Here is a 17,129-nt window from a genome sequence, read left to right on the forward strand (position 1 = left end):
CCATTGAAATTGCTTTTGGTGGCCCGAGGGCAAGATCAGCTCTATCCAAGTCAGTGCTCAAACCCAGACATAATACTTTAATCCTTCTGCCAAACACTGCTGAAATGGGCACAACCTGTTGCCTTCAACTGTGAGAGAAATCAGCTTGGAATTGCTCTGCTTCTGATAAAATTCTTAACAACTTCAGTAGTGCCTTTATTAAGCTTCCAAGAATGACTATCAATGTGACACCTCCCTTCAGGCACTCCCAGCAAGGTCAGGGAAGCTCAGGGACATTCACTTGCCCAGGGCTGTACCAGGCAGGGATGTAGCAGGGTGGAGGCCTCCAAGGGCTCTCCCAGTCCTGAGGAATCTGAAGGCCCCGTGATCCTCTCAAACATTTTAAGGACAATGCTGTTGCAACCTCCTGAGAGGAGAGAGCTCACCACTGAACAGCTGTAGGGTCTCTGCAGCAGAACAAAGGGAAGAGCTGAGATTTTGGGTGGCTGGAGCTGTCAGACAGCCAGAGTCTGCAGTTTGTCTCTGCAGGACCACTGGTGCCAAAGCTTACAGCTGGGTCATGACCAGCCCAGCTTTCCCCTTGCTCTTGCCAATCTCTTGCATGGCAACAGACACTGCCAAAGGGTCTGTGCTGGTGTGTCACACTGCTGAAATCTTCAGCTTTCCTTCACAGCTGTCAGCTTCATAATTTAAAGGCTCACCAAGAGCCAAACTTTTAAGTCCTCACTTTAAAAGATATGTTTCTATTAAGCAAAAGTAAGAGTTAGGTATTTGCTCAGACAGCTACTGGGTATAGAGGCAAAGGACACTACTGGATGTAAAAATTTACCATGTTATCTAACATACAGCTCAACATACAGCTCTTATTTCTTTTTCCATAAATCACCCCACCCATGGGCCAGGATTTACATCACAGCCTATGCCAGCAGCCAAGTTCCTGGGCACCCGCTGACATTGCACACATCAGGGCAGAGGCTCCTGACCTTGCAAAGGCAAAACACACATCACAAGCAACCAAGAGACAGGAACAAGGAGAAGGAAAAACTCTTTGTCCTACTCCTTTCCCTCCCCCAGCCACTGTGCACTTGTCTCGGGGGTGGAAGAGGACACAGGGCTTCCATTCCCACCACAGGCACTACCAGTGTGCAAAGTCAGGCTTGCCAAGGTGCTGCTCAGACAACTTTGACCCTCACTGCATCAGATCCCTGCCAGAGAAGGACAGACATGCAACAGCCCATGGGAATGAGAGCTGTGAGGCAACACGTGAGGCCAGAGCGAGACAGGCACTAAGAACTCTGCAAGGAATTTAAAGCAAGCAGCTCTGGTAAGTATTTGAGTTTAGACACACGTGCTGTTTGGTCTAGTACAAGAGTGCTTTAAATACCTCCATTTGGTTGGGTTTGTGTAAGTAATACCATGCTCACAGTTTCACTTTACACTTTTACTCCTCAGTTATGTGCTCATCTTGCGTGCACTTTCACCCAAATACACACATAATCACCTGTCTGGCTGCATCAATCCCACTGGGGAATCTTGCAGTTGTAAGCATCACTAAGAATAGAGTACAGTATGCTGCCTTGAGTGCACGTGTGTGCTGGTTTTCTATCATCTGTTTGCCTGCCCCAAAGGCTGCTGATATAAACTGTCTTTGATCCTGAAAACACTCCACATTTTCATTTTGCATTAACAATTATATGCTTATCTTGGACAGGAAAAGGGAAACTTTAAATGCAGGGTTGGCTAAAACTTGTCTGCCAGCCAGTCTTCTATCACTTATTTGTGGCTTTTATTGCCTGGAAAACTGAAGAATACGAGTCCTTTGCACAGAATATCCCAGAGAAATATCACAGAGAAACAGAATGAAGTTAAGAAAAAATTGGGGGGAAGCAGACAATTTTGGGTGCAGTTTCACAATAGGGTTCCAGCTGACCCAATAGCTCACTGCTATCCAAATGGAAATTTTGTGTCTTGTCTACCACAACCACTTCTTCCTCCTGGCTACACATTCCCAACACCAATTTTCTGTGGCTTCTTGAAGTCAGCAGATCAGAAAATCAACCTACACACCAAATCACCACACTGGATCTGTTTTCAAGAAGTCCAAGAAGTTACCTGAGCAGGCACAAAGAGGTGGGACTACTGCTGGGTAGAAGGAAAAGGGCCAGAAGAGTGGATCTCCCTGCTCAGCAGCAGCCAGACTGACTTGCTCATGAACTCCCAGTCCAAGCAGATCTAAGCCACTTATAGATCCATGAAGGAATGTCCACAGGTAACTTCACAGGATGGGCAATAGTTATTTTGTATCTGCAAATCATCTTTGACTGTGTTTCAATACCATAATAAATAAAATGACAAATGTAATTCTTGATAACAACACAGATGAGTTTATTCTAGGAGCCAGACTTGATAACATTTCCTCAGTTTCTCCTTTGGGAAAGATTGCAAAGCTTTTGCTTTTACATTTAACTATGAGGTATACAGAAAGATTAATGTGATCCTTATAGAAATTTTGTATTAGCCTGAAATCTTCAACTTCCAGTAACATAAATTAGAAACAACAGAATTCTTATCTGACACTTGGATGCTCAACTCTGCAACAAATCCACCATGCAGGACCTGTGCCAGTGTACTCTGTCACCCTAAAGGCTACTTTGAAGCAGAATCTCAAACTTGGAGGAGGCACTGGTGTGTACTGCTGCCAAATCACCAAAATAACATTTACTTGCCAAAGAGGAGTATCACTGGTGTGCATCACAAAGTGGCACTTCTCCTTCCTTTGTGGATGCAAACAGTGTCTGTGCTAGCAGCAATGATGGCATCTGCCAAAGCAGGGAACATTTCTAACACTTTCCAGAGTTTGTCTGGCATCTGAGAAAAAAGTTTTAAAAAATTTAAGAAAAACTACTGAGAAAAGATTTTTATTATCCCCTTCTAGTTACTTATATAACACATTATAGTGAGATTTTTCTTCCTGAATCACAAGATGGTCCATCACCAAACCGACATTATTAAAATTACTTTTTCTCCTCTGCACTGTATAGGTACAGCTGGCACACATAGCCAGCATACACCGCAGAATTAAAAATTAACTGAGTCAGGCATTTTTGTTCAAGGCTCCTGCGCTGCTCACAACTCCAGTCACACAGCACTGTTAATTGCTGCTGGCACTGACAGTAGGGATCCCCATCCATCTGCTGGGACCAGCTGATGCGAAATAAAAACAGTCCCTTGGAGTGAGGCTCAGCTCGGCGGGGTCAGTGCCCGGCGCCGCTGCCAGTGCCGGCCGGGCTGTGCGGGAGCGCTGCCCTGCGCTCGCCCTGGCTCTCCATGGGGTGCTGAGACACTTTACGTCTTATGGTTTCTTTGGGGTTTTTATCGTTAAAGACGCCGCTCTCCTGCAGCGTTTGATGCCTTTAGTGACGCAGCAGCCTCTCCCCAGCCGCCTCCTGCTCCACGCAGGGGAGCGGAGGTGCCGCGGCAGAAGCCCCCGTGCGGTGCTTGCCCTCCCCGGGCTCGCAGCGCCGCTGCGGCCCCTCGTCCTCGTCGCTGCTGGAAGCGGGGCCGGAGCCCGGGGCCGCGATGGAAGCAGGGCAGGTGCTCCGGTGCAAAGAAAGTCCGCGGGGACAGACCCTCGCCCTGTGCCTCCCAAACCTCCCCCTCCCGCCGTCAGCGGGGCTGCTGCTGACCCCGGGTAAAGCGGGGAGGAAGGCACCGCTTACCGGAGCTGCTCGCCGGTGAGCAGGACCTCGGCCATGTGCTCCAGCTCCGCCGCTTTCTGCTGCATGCTGCTCATGCCCTCCTCCATCGCCGCCGGCCTGCGGGCACAGCACCGCCGGCTGAGGGGGGACCGGCACTCGCCGCCCCCGGCCCCGCTGCCCCCGCCGGCAGCTCCGGGGCGCCTCCCGCCCGGCTCCGGAGCTCTCCGGTGGTGGCGGGCAGCGACAGCCACCTCCTGCCGCTCCGGCTCACCTGAGCGCCTCAGGTCACTTTTCCCCTCGGCAGGCTCGGATCCCTCCCGCCGCTTCCCGTGTTATTGTGTCACTGGCAGGCGGAGAAACACATGGCTGCAGCCGCCGCGCCGCAGCCGGGCTCGCCGAGGCAGCAGCGGCCCCCCCCGGCTGTCACACGGCAGGGTCGGCGCTGCCCCCGCGGGAAGGGGCCGGCTCCCCGCCGGGGGCTGCGAGCCAAGCGGCTGCTGCCGCTGCCCGCCCCGCCAGCCCCGGCCCGGGAGGCGGAAAGCGGCCGCGCACGGGGGAGCGCAGCGCTCCCCGCCCGTGGCTCCTTCCCGCGGGTGCAAAGTCCCGCGTCCTCCCTTCAACGCGGGGCTGCTCGGAGGAGCAGTGAGCTCGGGAAAAGCCGATCCGACTGCGCGGGAGGAGATGCGACCGCTGCCCGCTCAGGTAGTGCGGGCTGCGCCTTGGCAGCGATCCTTGGAGATGCAGCGCGGGGCGGGCAGTAGAAAGGGAGCTGGTGATCTGGGGTTTCAACCTCAAAAACTGTTACTGCCCTCCTGCTGTTCACATTTCCGCTTATCTGCCACCCAGGGGTTATTTTCAAACCCTGATCCCCTGCTTACATCAACTCTTTGTCTCCAGGCGACAGAGGATGCAGAATTCTTGCGGGCAGAGGAACATTTTGTCTTGGAAACGGGAAATAAATTGCAAGGTCACGAATACTGTCAACATTTTTGATGGGGGGAAAAAAAATCGCCCTTTTCTTTAAAAAAGTCCAGGAGGAGGCATCTTCTGCAGTGGTCCAAGGATGGTTTTCATTTGCAAACACATGCAATACCTTGATTGCCTACTCATTGCCTTTATAGCTGTCTGAACATACTGAACATACATTTGTGCATGGAAATTGTTTCTGCTAAAGCACTTGCAATACTGTCATCGATTCAGAACCAAAATAATAGAACCACAAGAAAAACTAAGAAGGAATCAAGTGAACCTAGTAGCAATGAGAGTGCAGACAATGGGAAGGTGTTGTTTGCATCACCCATAGTAGAATTGTGGCATTTATTACCAAAGGTGGCTCTGGATGTAAAAGAATGGACTTGGAACCAAGGAGAAAAACACTTGGAAAAGAAATCTACATAGGGTTACTAAGCAGACAGCAGCCACATCCAGCTCAGGAAATTCTCTGTTCTAAAAATAATGGCCTCACAAGGCAAGCACTTGTGTGACATTTCATATGTGCTTTCCCTGCTGCTCCCTACTCATCTGTTTATAGCCACTGAGATGAACACAGGACTAGATGGACCTTTGGTTCAATCCAGTAGAGTCCTTCTAATGAGCACCTTTGTGGGTCTCAAAGAGCACTAGACGTCCATCAATGGCAAAGGGAGAAAAATACAATCTGCCTTTGTTTCATTTAGGCCAGACAGAGGAACACCTTAGGACTGTAAGCACTGCAGCCTGAGATTATTTTCTGTAAATTTGGAAGGCATGCATTTAACCTGAATACTTGCAAACAGCCTCTAATTCCACTCATACTGCAAACATACAAAGTACAGATTCACAGAGCTGGAAACAAAAAGAGAATTGAAACAACCATCTCATCTGACCTTATCTTTAAGACAAAGAACTTACACAGCAATTTTTATCAAGCACTTTATCACATGACTGAAGGAAAGACAATTTCAAGAGAATGTACATTGCAGACCATTTCTGGGTAAATGCTTGGCTCTATCACCTGGCTTTGGCTGATTTCATCCATTCACTGCTGTTAAAAGGAGATACACTGTTCCTCCAGGCTCTGGCAACACAATCTGCAATGTGTCTTATGTTAGTTTTCCCAATTTTAGGTCCTCTGCTTGTTACAATTCAATTCACTAAACAGGCAAAAGGGTAACAGAAAGTGGGGAATTTTCTTCTGAGCTAGTAAGCAGAGCTGTGCAGTTGGCTGCAGGATGCAATGAGTGCCAGAGCTGACACCAAGGTAGAGTGGGCCTTGGCAGCTTGAAACAGGAACAGTAGAGGAGGAAGAGGGAGAAGAAGCTGTCATCATGCAGTGACAAAGTGTCATGACAGGGTGCTTGTGGAACTGCAGCCTGAAATCCATATCCTTCCCTGTGCAGTTTTGCAACTTGCAAAATGCAGGCCACTGCAAATTCCTGTACTGGATTGTTTAATGATTATAGAATTTCATGTTGGCTTTTGCACACTGATATCCCATTTGTAATTTGTTCCATATGTCTACACTGAAATTTCTTACAGTTATCCTCAGAGGAGGGAATTGGCTATCAGTCACTGCAAGCCTGCCATCCCCCAAAAAAGGGTAATGACATAACCTTGAAGGGTCACATTGCAGGTAAGAGCCAGTAAAAAGCTACACAAAATAATCTGGTGGGATTTTTAATCTACAGACTGCTATAGAATATAAGGTCTAACAAAAAAAGTAGGCTGTGTTGACCCTTCCTCCCAAGGGACAGGTCATGAAGACTAAAATGCTCCTCTAAGAGGTGGGACAGCATGTGCAGAGTTTGAAATCCTAACAGCAAGAGAAAGAGAGGCATCCCTCTGAGACAACCTCTGGTAAGTAGATAGATTTTTTTTTTTCAGATATAGGATCAATTTTAGAAGTTGGTGCCTATTTTAGATATGAATATCTGAGTTTTACTTTAGCATGGCTGAAGTTAAGTGAGATGGAGGTGGCCACCATTAAGGCATTCCTCAGCCAAAAGCATGACAGATCTTTGAGCTGGAGCCCTGGGACTCTTCAAAACAAGAGAGTAACAAAAGCTGCATAGGTCTGCTAGAGGGTTGGTATCACAGGTGTGAGGGGTAGCTCAAGTGTCTTCCAGTGACTTTTGATGACATTAGAGGCTCTCTGGCATGCAGGGAGGTATAAGGCAGTACACTTGAACCACCAAGGTCACAACACTCTGTGGAAGCTCATGCATGAATAGGCACATTGTATTAGAGTACTGGGTTTAGGAAACATGTTAGTAAGTTGTATAAACTTTCTTATCTCATTTAGTAAATGCCCAAGTGGTGAAACACTAGATGTTTACATAATGAAATACGAATATTGCTTTCACTGCTTTGAAGACTGTTGTATCTGTGGCCTACATTTTTGACTCGATAAATTAATCTGATAATTTGATATTTTAATTCTTTAGTCTCACTAGTCAATTTTCTGCAAGCTTATTTTAACACCAGACATCCTTATGAAAGAATTACAAGTATTCATGTCTATACTTCTCATTTCTCCTATAACATTGCTCTTGAGTCCCAAATAAAGCTGTTTGGCTTTCCCTTGCTGGGATGACTAGAGCTTTTTAAACAGGAAAATGACACAGATGCAAAAGATGGTGAAGCACTTCAGGGACAAAAGGCATTAACAGGTAAGCTGTTGGATGGTTGTGGTGGTTTTTTTACCTAATATCTTTTGTATAAGAGACAGCATTATGTAAACATGAAATTTAAAAATTCCTTTAGAAAGGAATTTTATAAAAGTCACTCTCTTTACTGAGAAAGACAAGTACAAAATGGTTTTTGGCTTTTAAGTTGACCTTTTATCTAAGTAGCTCTTGCAACACTCATGGAAAATGTGTGAAGGTTTTTTCCTATATTCCCATGCTTACTTGCAAAGAGAGCTCCCTTGTCTTTGTGTTTCAACTGGTTGACTTCCTTAGCACTAGAGGCCTGGGAAGGGGCACCATAGGAACTACCAGGTATTGTCCAATCTCCCCTCCTCTTTTCAGGCTATGTACAATAGTGTTTCCCATACATGGAAGTGCATAGATTACATTCACTGCTGCTCTAAGTATGAACCATTTAAGTTATCTGCTAGGAACTGGTAGTAAGAATCAGTGCTTGTGTGATTCAAAAAATATATCTGGCCAAGCTAATTTTAGTCCTGTGATAAACCACAGGAAAGTTAGTAAGTAGTAAGTTTAAAAAAAAAAAACCCAAACAAACAAACAAACAAAAACCCCCCAAAATAAGGATATGTGTTAAACTTCTCTTTTTCTATTATTGCATCCAAGTTCCTGCAAAAGCCTCCATGGAGATAACAGAAGGAATTTTTCATAGTCTGTCCAACTTTTCAGCACTAGAGTGAGAGTCATATCTGTTTATATTCTCATATTTCATGTGTAACTGACCTGGTAGTTGTTGTAATAGTGAGCTGAAGTGCAGAGAAAAAGGCATTTTGATCCTGAGATATACAGAGACAATCTGAAAAGGGTTTTCTAAGCCTGTCCCTACACAGCTTTTCCATTTTGCATTAAATATTCAAACACTCACTAGGCCAGACAGACGTAGCGAGATTTCTGTGTGGACTGACAGCTAAGGCATGACCAAGAGATGGGTACCTGCTTCAGTGCTTGCTCTAGTGAGCAGGTAAATATTTTATAGAAACAAGCAGCTTCAATAAGATAAAAGATCAGAAATTCGCATCAGAACAGTAACCCAAATAATTCCAGTTGTCAGTATGCTCTGTTCAACCAGCATTTTGCACTACCCAATGCATGCTGCCCCCTATTTCATTATACATGGAATATTTTCTAATTCCTCTTATTTCATATATTCTTTTTCCAATTATTTCAAATTTTGATCATCACAAAATATTTACAAGCCTAAAAGCATGTATAAATCTGTTGGAAACCTCAGGTTTATCTTTGAAGAAGTTTATATGTATTTCCAGTAGTTCTTTTTGTTTGTTTTCTCTTTATTTTATTTCATGCTGCATTTTAACCAATGGCAATTATGAACTTGTACAACTCGAGTTTCATCTATATCACAGGTTTAGTCCAGATCATAGTCCTAGACTTGAGTAATATCCAGCCTAATGCATGGACTGGGAGGTGTGAGTCAGCTGGGAAGTGTGACTAAGAGCTGAAAAGGAACTGCTTTCTAAACCACTTCTCACATGTGAAGACAACACCTTCTAGCTCTGTGGTAAAAGCCAGCTTAAGCCATCCCCCAGCTGCCTCTGCATTAAAGCACTCTGAGGTCTGGCCACAAGATTTAAAATGTTTGCTTAAAGCGCTGTGGCCTGAACTGGAGGTTTGACACTGACTTGTGATCAGCCCTGAACACTCAGGCGTGGGTTGGTTTTCTTGTTCTCTGGGAGACAAGACCTGAGAGTAGAGATTCAGTCTAAGACACTTTAGTATCCTTTGCTATCTATTTCTGCTTCTCAGCACAAGTTCCTGTTGAATATTTCTCTTTCCATGCTGCCCACGACTGAGCACACTCTGCTTTAGGGCACCTGGCTCTTTGTTTCCTAGGGTGAGCACCACAGCCAGGGCTTGGGGTGGGTGTGGATGCAAGCATGCAGCGTGCACATCTCAGGGGACATGTGGTTCTGGCGGCAGCCACAGAGGCAAAAAGTTTGACAGAGTCCAAACAGCTGCACAGAATGAGGCACAGAATCACAGGCCTCCTCACAGGCTGCTCAGGCTTCAACATTGTCTCTGTCCTTCACCACGTCCCAGCCTGTAATTCCTTAGGTGAGGCTGGGGGACACACAGAGACAACATCCCTGCCTGAGGAACACCGCCTGCCGAGCCGCTCCTCCGGCTCACAGGGCTCGCTGGGGCACAGGCAGCAGCACGGCACACTGACAAAGTGCCACCGCTGCTAAGGGACACCGGCAGCGCGACAAACCGATGGCACGGCTCGGCTCCACCGGGATGATCGGCACAGCAGCTTGGGTGAGCCGATGGCACGGCTCGGCTCCACCGGGATGATCAGCAAAGCAGCTGGGGTGAGCCGATGGCACGGCTCGGCTCCACCGGGATAATCAGCACAGCAGCTTGGGTGAGCCGATGGCACGGCTCAGCTCCACCGGGATGATCGGCACAGCAGCTTGGGTGAGCCGATGGCACGGCTCAGCTCCACCGGGATGATCAGCACAGCAGCTACGCTGGGTGAGCAGATGGCATGGCTCGGCTCCACCGGGATGATCGGCACAGCAGCTTGGGAGAGCCGATGGCACGGCTCAGCTCCACCAGGATGATCGGCACAGCAGCTACGCTGGGTGAGCCGATGGCATGGCTCGGCTCCACCGGGATGATCAGCAAAGCAGCTTGGGTGAGCCGATGGCACGGCTCGGCTCCACCGGGATGATCGGCACAGCAGCTGGGGTGAGCCGATGGCACGGCTCGGCTCCACCGGGATAATCAGCACAGCAGCTACGCTGGCTCGCCTGACTCGGGTCCATGTCCCTATAAAGAACTGTGGCCAGTGTTTAATCGCTCTGCCACCCTGTGGCCCTTTCAAGAATTTAAGTATGAAAATGCCAATTAGAAAATTGTGGTGAATCGACGCTCCACAAAAGAAAAAGACTGTTAAATTAAGCTAATTTTATAAAGGTATAATCTTTAGACAATACAATCTTTGCACATAATTAAAAACACAAACATATTTGACTCCATCATTAATTTCCCTCCCCGATGAACACCAAAAATAACTGCCCAATCTAGTAAAAATGAAAAAGTCAGTAAAACACCGGATAATTCAATATTCTTTTTCAGGAAGGCACTTTGCAAGTATTTATCTAGGACTTCCTGGGTTCTCAAAGTATTTCTGGATGTTCTACAGTGCTGAAGCCATGAGATTAACTTAGTAGAACATGATTCTAAAATAAATCAGAATCTACATTGTGCTGAGATATAGCAAAATGATCAGCTATGACCAGTCCCTCTATTGAACTAAAGAGAAAGGATCTTCAGTGCTATTGAGAACCAGAATTCTTCAGTGTAGAAAGAGTTCTTCTGCAGCTCTGCATCAGGGTAACTGGATGCCAAAAACCTGTTGGAAGGAAGCATCAAAGACAGAACTGGGATGAAACAGAACCATATCAAGGTTCTCTCATAAGACCAAATTCAGGTGTCTTTAAATAGATAACTGGTAAACAATATTGCCAAGGGCTGAACTGTAATGGGAACACTGTTCTGCTCTCAACAGCTCAGCAGGAAAAAAATGTAAAAATCAGTCTGTAGTTCTTGAGTCTGAGAAGAAAATTTCACCAAGGTGTACTCCCACAGGGAAGAAGGGCCAAATGAGGATAGAAAAAGTCCAGGAAGCACCAGCAAAGAGGATTGGTGAGAAAAGCATCCCATTAACAACATAAGCAAGACTTGGGCTGGAGAAAACAGAGGGAAAGAAGCTGGAACAGCAGCAATAAGGCCATGATGAGGGAGGAGATGGAAGGAATAAATTTTCTTTGTGAGGTTCCTCAGAGTTTTTTCCGGTATTACACTACCTTCACAGCAACTGTCAGGGAGACAAGACCTTTCCTCCCTATCTGCACTGACTTCTCTCTCTGGAGAGGAGCCCTCCAAATTGCCACTGTTAAAGATGTCAATACAGAAAACTCACCCAGAAGCATCTCAGAAGGCCCACTTAATGCACACCCCCACCATGGAATAGGATCAGCTACACTGGTATTTTTTCTATGACACAATTTGGCAGACCCTGGTGTGCACTCCCCCAGGAATGGAACCTGCATAGAATTTTTAATTAAAGCTTTCAAAGTTTTTAAATGGCCTTTGATGTTTCTCTCATTCAAATCATTAAATTCTGGAGGAAAACTCATTTAGATCTCTGAAGATAGGCTTAAAGGGAAGTATTTTGCCCCATGCCTCACAAAGGATCTCTTCTGAAGCAGTTCATGATGAGAGCAGTCTCATCATCCACTTACCAAGCAATTTCCTGGGTTGAAGCAATTCTGTTAGGTTAGGTCTGTGTCAAAACTGATGACCCAGTCTCTAACACTTAGGCAGGAGAAGGTGAGAAGACAAGAATTTCAGTCCTAAGTGTACAGGCAGTGAACTTTTCTGAGTCAACAGTGACTGTGGATCTGAGATGCCAAAACATCCAGTGAATGGAAAATTACTTGTTCTATCCTGGTTATAGCCTACCACATTATGTCAAATTGTTCAACATCTCAAGACATTGACAGCCCTTTTGATAAACTCACTACTCACAGATTGTAAAAAAAATTGAGATACTCATTTACACAGAGATTACAGTGGAAAAATGGTTGTGCTCTTAACAAACTGGAGTTTAATAACCAGTATGGAGCAGCAGAAGAAAAAAAATAAAGATGGTTAGCATCTTCACAGAAAAATACCAAAAATATAACAGACATGGGATGCTTTAGGCATAGGGCCTAGTACCTGATGAGGGGAGTAGATAGAAATCTTCAGAATAAAATGTTTCCTGCAGAGATGCCTGCAGAGTGTTTCATGTCAGGTTGATGGTTGGGGGCTAAAAAGGGCATGGGATTAGAAGGGCTTCTAAGTATATTGGGGAAGAAGATGTGAAGGGTATAGCCTGCTCATCTAACATTTCAGCATTGGGAAGAAAGTTGACAATGACAAAATCAAGTGAAATGGTAACTCTTGTACAGTTACAGACTGAGATTGCCTTATTCATCATGACTGAGAGTGAAACTACAAGGCCCTACAAGCAGAAGCATGAGAAACACCTAGAACGTAACAGAATCCCACATTTGTTCTGCAGCTCATTCCAGCATTAGATTTGTTGGGCATAATTTTTATGATTTCATTTGTTCATTATGATTTATGTGTTCATTTGTATTGCATTTTATTCTTTCTCATGTCAGGATTCTGCTCCCTTTGTTACATGAGCTTTTCCCATATTGACTTCTTCTCATTGAAGTTTTCATCTTGCCATTTTTCACTGTCATTTTCCTGTGCCACTCTATTCCTTCATTGTATTCTCTCTACAAATAAAATACTTGATGTATTTTCCTGTTTGGGTTTTTAAAAATATTTTGCATAAAATGGCTATAATTTTTGAATTAATTTGATTAATCTATTTATTTATTTTAGATTTATTTATTTTAGATATACAGAAAGTGTAAGGATGTAGTTTGCTGGGATGTATTTGTAGTATATATCCCCAGCAATGTCTTAAAAATTAAAGATAAACTAAAAACCACCCACTCTCTGAGGTTACTGCTATGCAGATAGCATCTAGTCAAGAAGTGAGATGATGGGATAACTTGCCAGATGACATATACTGGTATTTAGGTTGTCAGTAATAATAAGGTCTTCAGACTGAAATTAGCCACAAAATTCTCTATAGAGCATTTTAAAAACTACATTTATTTGCATTTATCTCATGTAACTTCTCAGTATTAATAATAACACCATTTAAAATATCTCTAGCAGCAGATGTTTATGTGATTAAATTTTAGGGACTGCAGTACTGCTGCTAATTTTCCCAACTAGCAAAATCATCTGAGTCTGAATTACAGGCTTTGCTGTGGTAGAAGCACTCTGGAGATCTACCCGGAAAATGATGTACAGGGAGCAAAAGATTTTAATGATGTACTCATGCATGAACTAACACGGCTGCCTGACGTATATTCTAAATTTAAAAGGGTCCCTGTAATTATTACATTATTGACAAAAACAGCTTGCTTTTTCATGGCAATGTGAACAAAGATCACAGCACCTTCCCCCACCCATTGCACCATGGTTTGCACTGTGAGGACATGCTGTGCAGCAATGAATGTCCTGGCTGACTGGCTAGGACTGGGAGAAGCTCTGAATATAGGCTGGGTACCAGCTTGCACAAGTTTACTGCACCTTATCTTTAAATCAGTGTTGCATGACTGATCCTCTGCCTTTGTTTGCAATTATACATGCAGTCCCTGCAAAGAAATAACAACAAAACAGATCTCTAATTGCTGGTTGTCTCATAAGCAATGAGCATCTGGGTTCTTGCTTGTCACAACAGTGTGCAGTGACATTCTCAAAGTCATTTCCAAATTGTCTTGACCATGTTTGAGCTCTGACTATTTGGTGTATGCTCTCCAGCTTTGTCACTGAGTGTTTCTTCTCCAGTATTTCAAGGCCAGAACCAATTATATGTCACCAAGATACTCCAAGCTATTGTGTGGTTTACACGAATATTTAGGCTTGGTTACAGCTGTTTATTTTCTCCTAATTTGAATATATGTGTTTTGCTGATATGTGTATCTCCCTGGTGGCCTGTTAAGATTGACAAGACAGCCTTGGCTGAGGCAGCAATGAGCTCTCTGGTTATTCTAGTAATTGCCTGAAATTCTCTCTGCTTGAGTCTTGGACTCATTAGTTCCTGCCTTGTGGTGCTTTTCTGGCTGACATCATCAGGTATGATGGTTCTACTGGGATACAGTAATACAGATGAACCAAGGTCTACAACATAGAATATGCAAGCCACTGTTTTGCTACTTTATGTTTCGCTGCCAAAAAAAGAAAAAAAAAAGTAAAAAAAATTGAAGTATGTCTCAATAACCATGAAGAGCAAGAGCGTGTGTGCTCTGGTGATTTAGGGGTCTGAACTTATTTAGGATCCTGAGTTATGACTAAAACCTGAATATTGTGATTAATAGAGACAAGCACATCTTTATGAACTTGTTTGACTTTTCTGTGAATCACAGTAATTCTGATTTTCACACATCTCCCAAGTTTCTCAATGTGTTGCATACAAATTTATTCTCTCCTGTTATCCATTACTTTCTGTTCTTTTCATCAGTAAGCCCCTAGTTCTTATATTTAAGACAGACTAGCCAATCATTATCCAGGATAGGTGTGCACCATGGATTTATACAATGGCATAATGATATTTCCTGTTTGGTCTTTTCTCTTTCTTGTTTTCCTAGGAAGGAAATGTAACACAGTCATTGTAGACAGTCATTCTCCCAGTGTCTCACAGGAGTCTGTGATGTGCTGAAAGAGCATTCAGAGCTCTAACCCCAGTCACACCTAGAGCTTTGGTGGTCACCTTCTGTACTGAAACACAATGAGCACATCCTATGGCAGGTATTTCTAGACAATGAGAAACTGTCATTTAAAGAGTGAAAATGTAACACACACGCTAATTTACATATTGTAGATGGCATTCCACCTGAAAAAAGAAATCCTTGAACTAGGGTTATGAGGCTTTAATCAAAATGAGCCTCTCTTATGGAATAATTTCCAAGAACTGTAACTGTGAATTGTGTAATTATCACTGAGCTGATAATGTGTTGCTATATTCAACTTTGGCATTGTGTCAGTTTTTCCAGTGCTGGCTTTTTTTTTTTTTTCTCAGCTACCTCTGTTGTACTTTGAAGAACATCTGTAAATTTCTAGTGTGTACATCTTTGTCATTTGAACACCCCATTTCATGTAGCCCTATTTTCTCACTACATTTTACTGTAGAGCTCCCAAGCACTTGAACTGCAATCACACTGGGAAGTCATACCCCTAACATGCTACCTAATGACTAGAGCCTGACAGTGGTACCGTGCACTGTTATCTCCTGCTTCATCATTCTGTGTTTCAGTTGTGGAGCTTTGGAGTTCTTTCTTTGATTTGTCACAGATGCCTTTCATTAATTTAACAGCTCACATCCCTGATGTTTGAGTTCTGGGAAAGATTAACAGGGCCAAGGACTTCAAAGGCAAGACCATAATAATCTTCAACGATCCTTTTTTTGTTTGCTGACTTCACTCAATGATTGTCAACCACATTCCATTAACACTAATTTCCATTAACATTTGTCAGTTGGAAAACTATGTCAAAGCTTCTCTTGCTTGAGGCTTGACTCCATTGCTGCCCGTCCCCAGCCCAGCTGAGGATGCAGAGGCTATGTGGAGGTTCAGCTTTATGCTGACAGGTGTACACCTTGTTGTACCTCACACTCACAGCTGCATGCCACAGCAGCCACTTGAGGCCTCCAGTGGGCACCTGGGTAGACTGAGAACAGCTGGTGATTAGTTAAGTCAGGATGGCTGAATTTACTGCTTCCTCAACTCTTGCTTCCATTCTCCTACAGGTGAGTTTCACCATGATGTTACATGCTCCTGACCCCTGACAGCTTCAGTCCACCAGACCAGCTCAAACTGAAAACAGAACTCATTTATGCTATAGCAGCTCCAAAGCAAATAAATAACCTGACAGCATCAATATAAAATAGTTTCAGGATCCTACCAAGCTCTCTTGCCATCACATGCATTTCCTTATAAATTGACAGCAACATTGATAGCTCATCATCTCATTTTCTCTGCAATTCAAATTCATTAAATGATTCATCCATGTTTCAAGAAACCAACTTCATGAGTTCCTAGAAAAACCTGTTTTTGTCAGGGCACTGCTCTAAAGCAATTTCAGTGAAAACAGATGCATAATTCCAGCTGTTTCCTGAGAAATGAGACATCTCTATAGATTTATGTCCATGTGTTTGGTGATAGGTCAGTTGGCTTTTTAGAATGGATCAGAGCAGCATTCCCCCAAGTAGGGGTTTCAATGTTATCCAGCCACTGGTTTCTATCAAAATTCCAGGAAATTTACATGCCAAATTTGCTTGACCTTGAACAGCAACTTCCAGAAGGGTAAAGGAGGGACAGATAGAGAAAGATGGCAGGCAGCACAAGCATACACATTTCAGTTCCAAAATATAAATATATATATATATATATATATATATATATAAAGCATCTTCAACCAGAACTACCAGGATAAACAAAACTGATTAGAAAAATTAATAACTACTACAAATGTTCCTGACCACAGATCAATGCCAACTCTTGAATAACACCCAGTGATTTAATTCCTATTGAGTTTCTGTTACATAGCAGATCTCTTAGGGTACAAACTCCATGAACCTATACCTTGGAATCAGTTTCTTGGCTATACCAGAACTTTTTTTTATTTCACAGAATGAAAAGTAGAAAGAAGAAGAAGCAGGTGTGCAAGGTCATTGGAAAATTGCACAAATTAAAGTATAAATTAAAGCCATCACAAATAAGCTTAGTAACTATTTCAAGACTTCTTGGTAAAAAGTGATTTTCTGGTTTACCTGAGAGGTGTGCATGAAGAAATTTACATTAAATCAAAATGTAAGTCTCAAATAAGGCTATACACATATCAGTTTGCACCTATGCATTAGTAGAAACTAACCAAAATTGGAGTGTTTCTGGTTTCCTGTGTGCACAACGATGGTATTTCCACCTTCCAAAAACTGAAATAAAACATGAAAACATGATAGATTTCAAAGTCTTTGAACAAGCCACTGCACATGTGTTGTGACAGAAGTAGCTGCCTAATAACTTCAGCCAAAGTTTTCTCCAAGGCCAGCTGCCCCACTGGCACCACTCAGGCACCACCTTCTGAAGAGAGA

General features: G+C 43.9%; 1 protein-coding gene and 1 long non-coding RNA gene across 4 annotated transcripts in view; one reads left to right on the forward strand and one right to left on the reverse strand.

Moving 5' to 3' along the window:
• Positions 1-4,465, reverse strand: part of DEPTOR (DEP domain containing MTOR interacting protein) — a 78,839-nt gene extending 74,374 nt beyond the window's left edge. Inside the window, exons 1-2 of one of the 3 annotated variants that reach the window (XM_071421670.1) lie at positions 3,970-4,462; positions 3,720-3,815 (exon numbers count right to left, since the gene is read on the reverse strand). In XM_071421670.1, the coding sequence (XP_071277771.1) occupies positions 3,720-3,805 (86 nt within the window). In that variant the 5' untranslated portion in view covers positions 3,806-3,815; positions 3,970-4,462. Of the gene's footprint in view, positions 1-3,719 lie in introns of all 3 variants that reach the window. The other 2 variants (XM_071421672.1, XM_071421671.1) reach the window with 2 other exon arrangements.
• LOC139587392 (uncharacterized) lies at positions 974-2,374 on the forward strand. Its single transcript, XR_011678385.1, has 2 exons — positions 974-1,324; positions 2,039-2,374. It is a non-coding gene; the product is annotated as an uncharacterized lncRNA (long non-coding RNA).
• Positions 4,466-17,129: the final 12,664 nt, after the last annotated feature.

This window comes from Agelaius tricolor, unplaced genomic scaffold (genome assembly GCF_023055355.1).
Source record: "Agelaius tricolor isolate 1412-34295 unplaced genomic scaffold, bAgeTri1.0.p SCAF_2, whole genome shotgun sequence".
NCBI classification, from domain to species: domain Eukaryota; kingdom Metazoa; phylum Chordata; class Aves; order Passeriformes; family Icteridae; genus Agelaius; species Agelaius tricolor.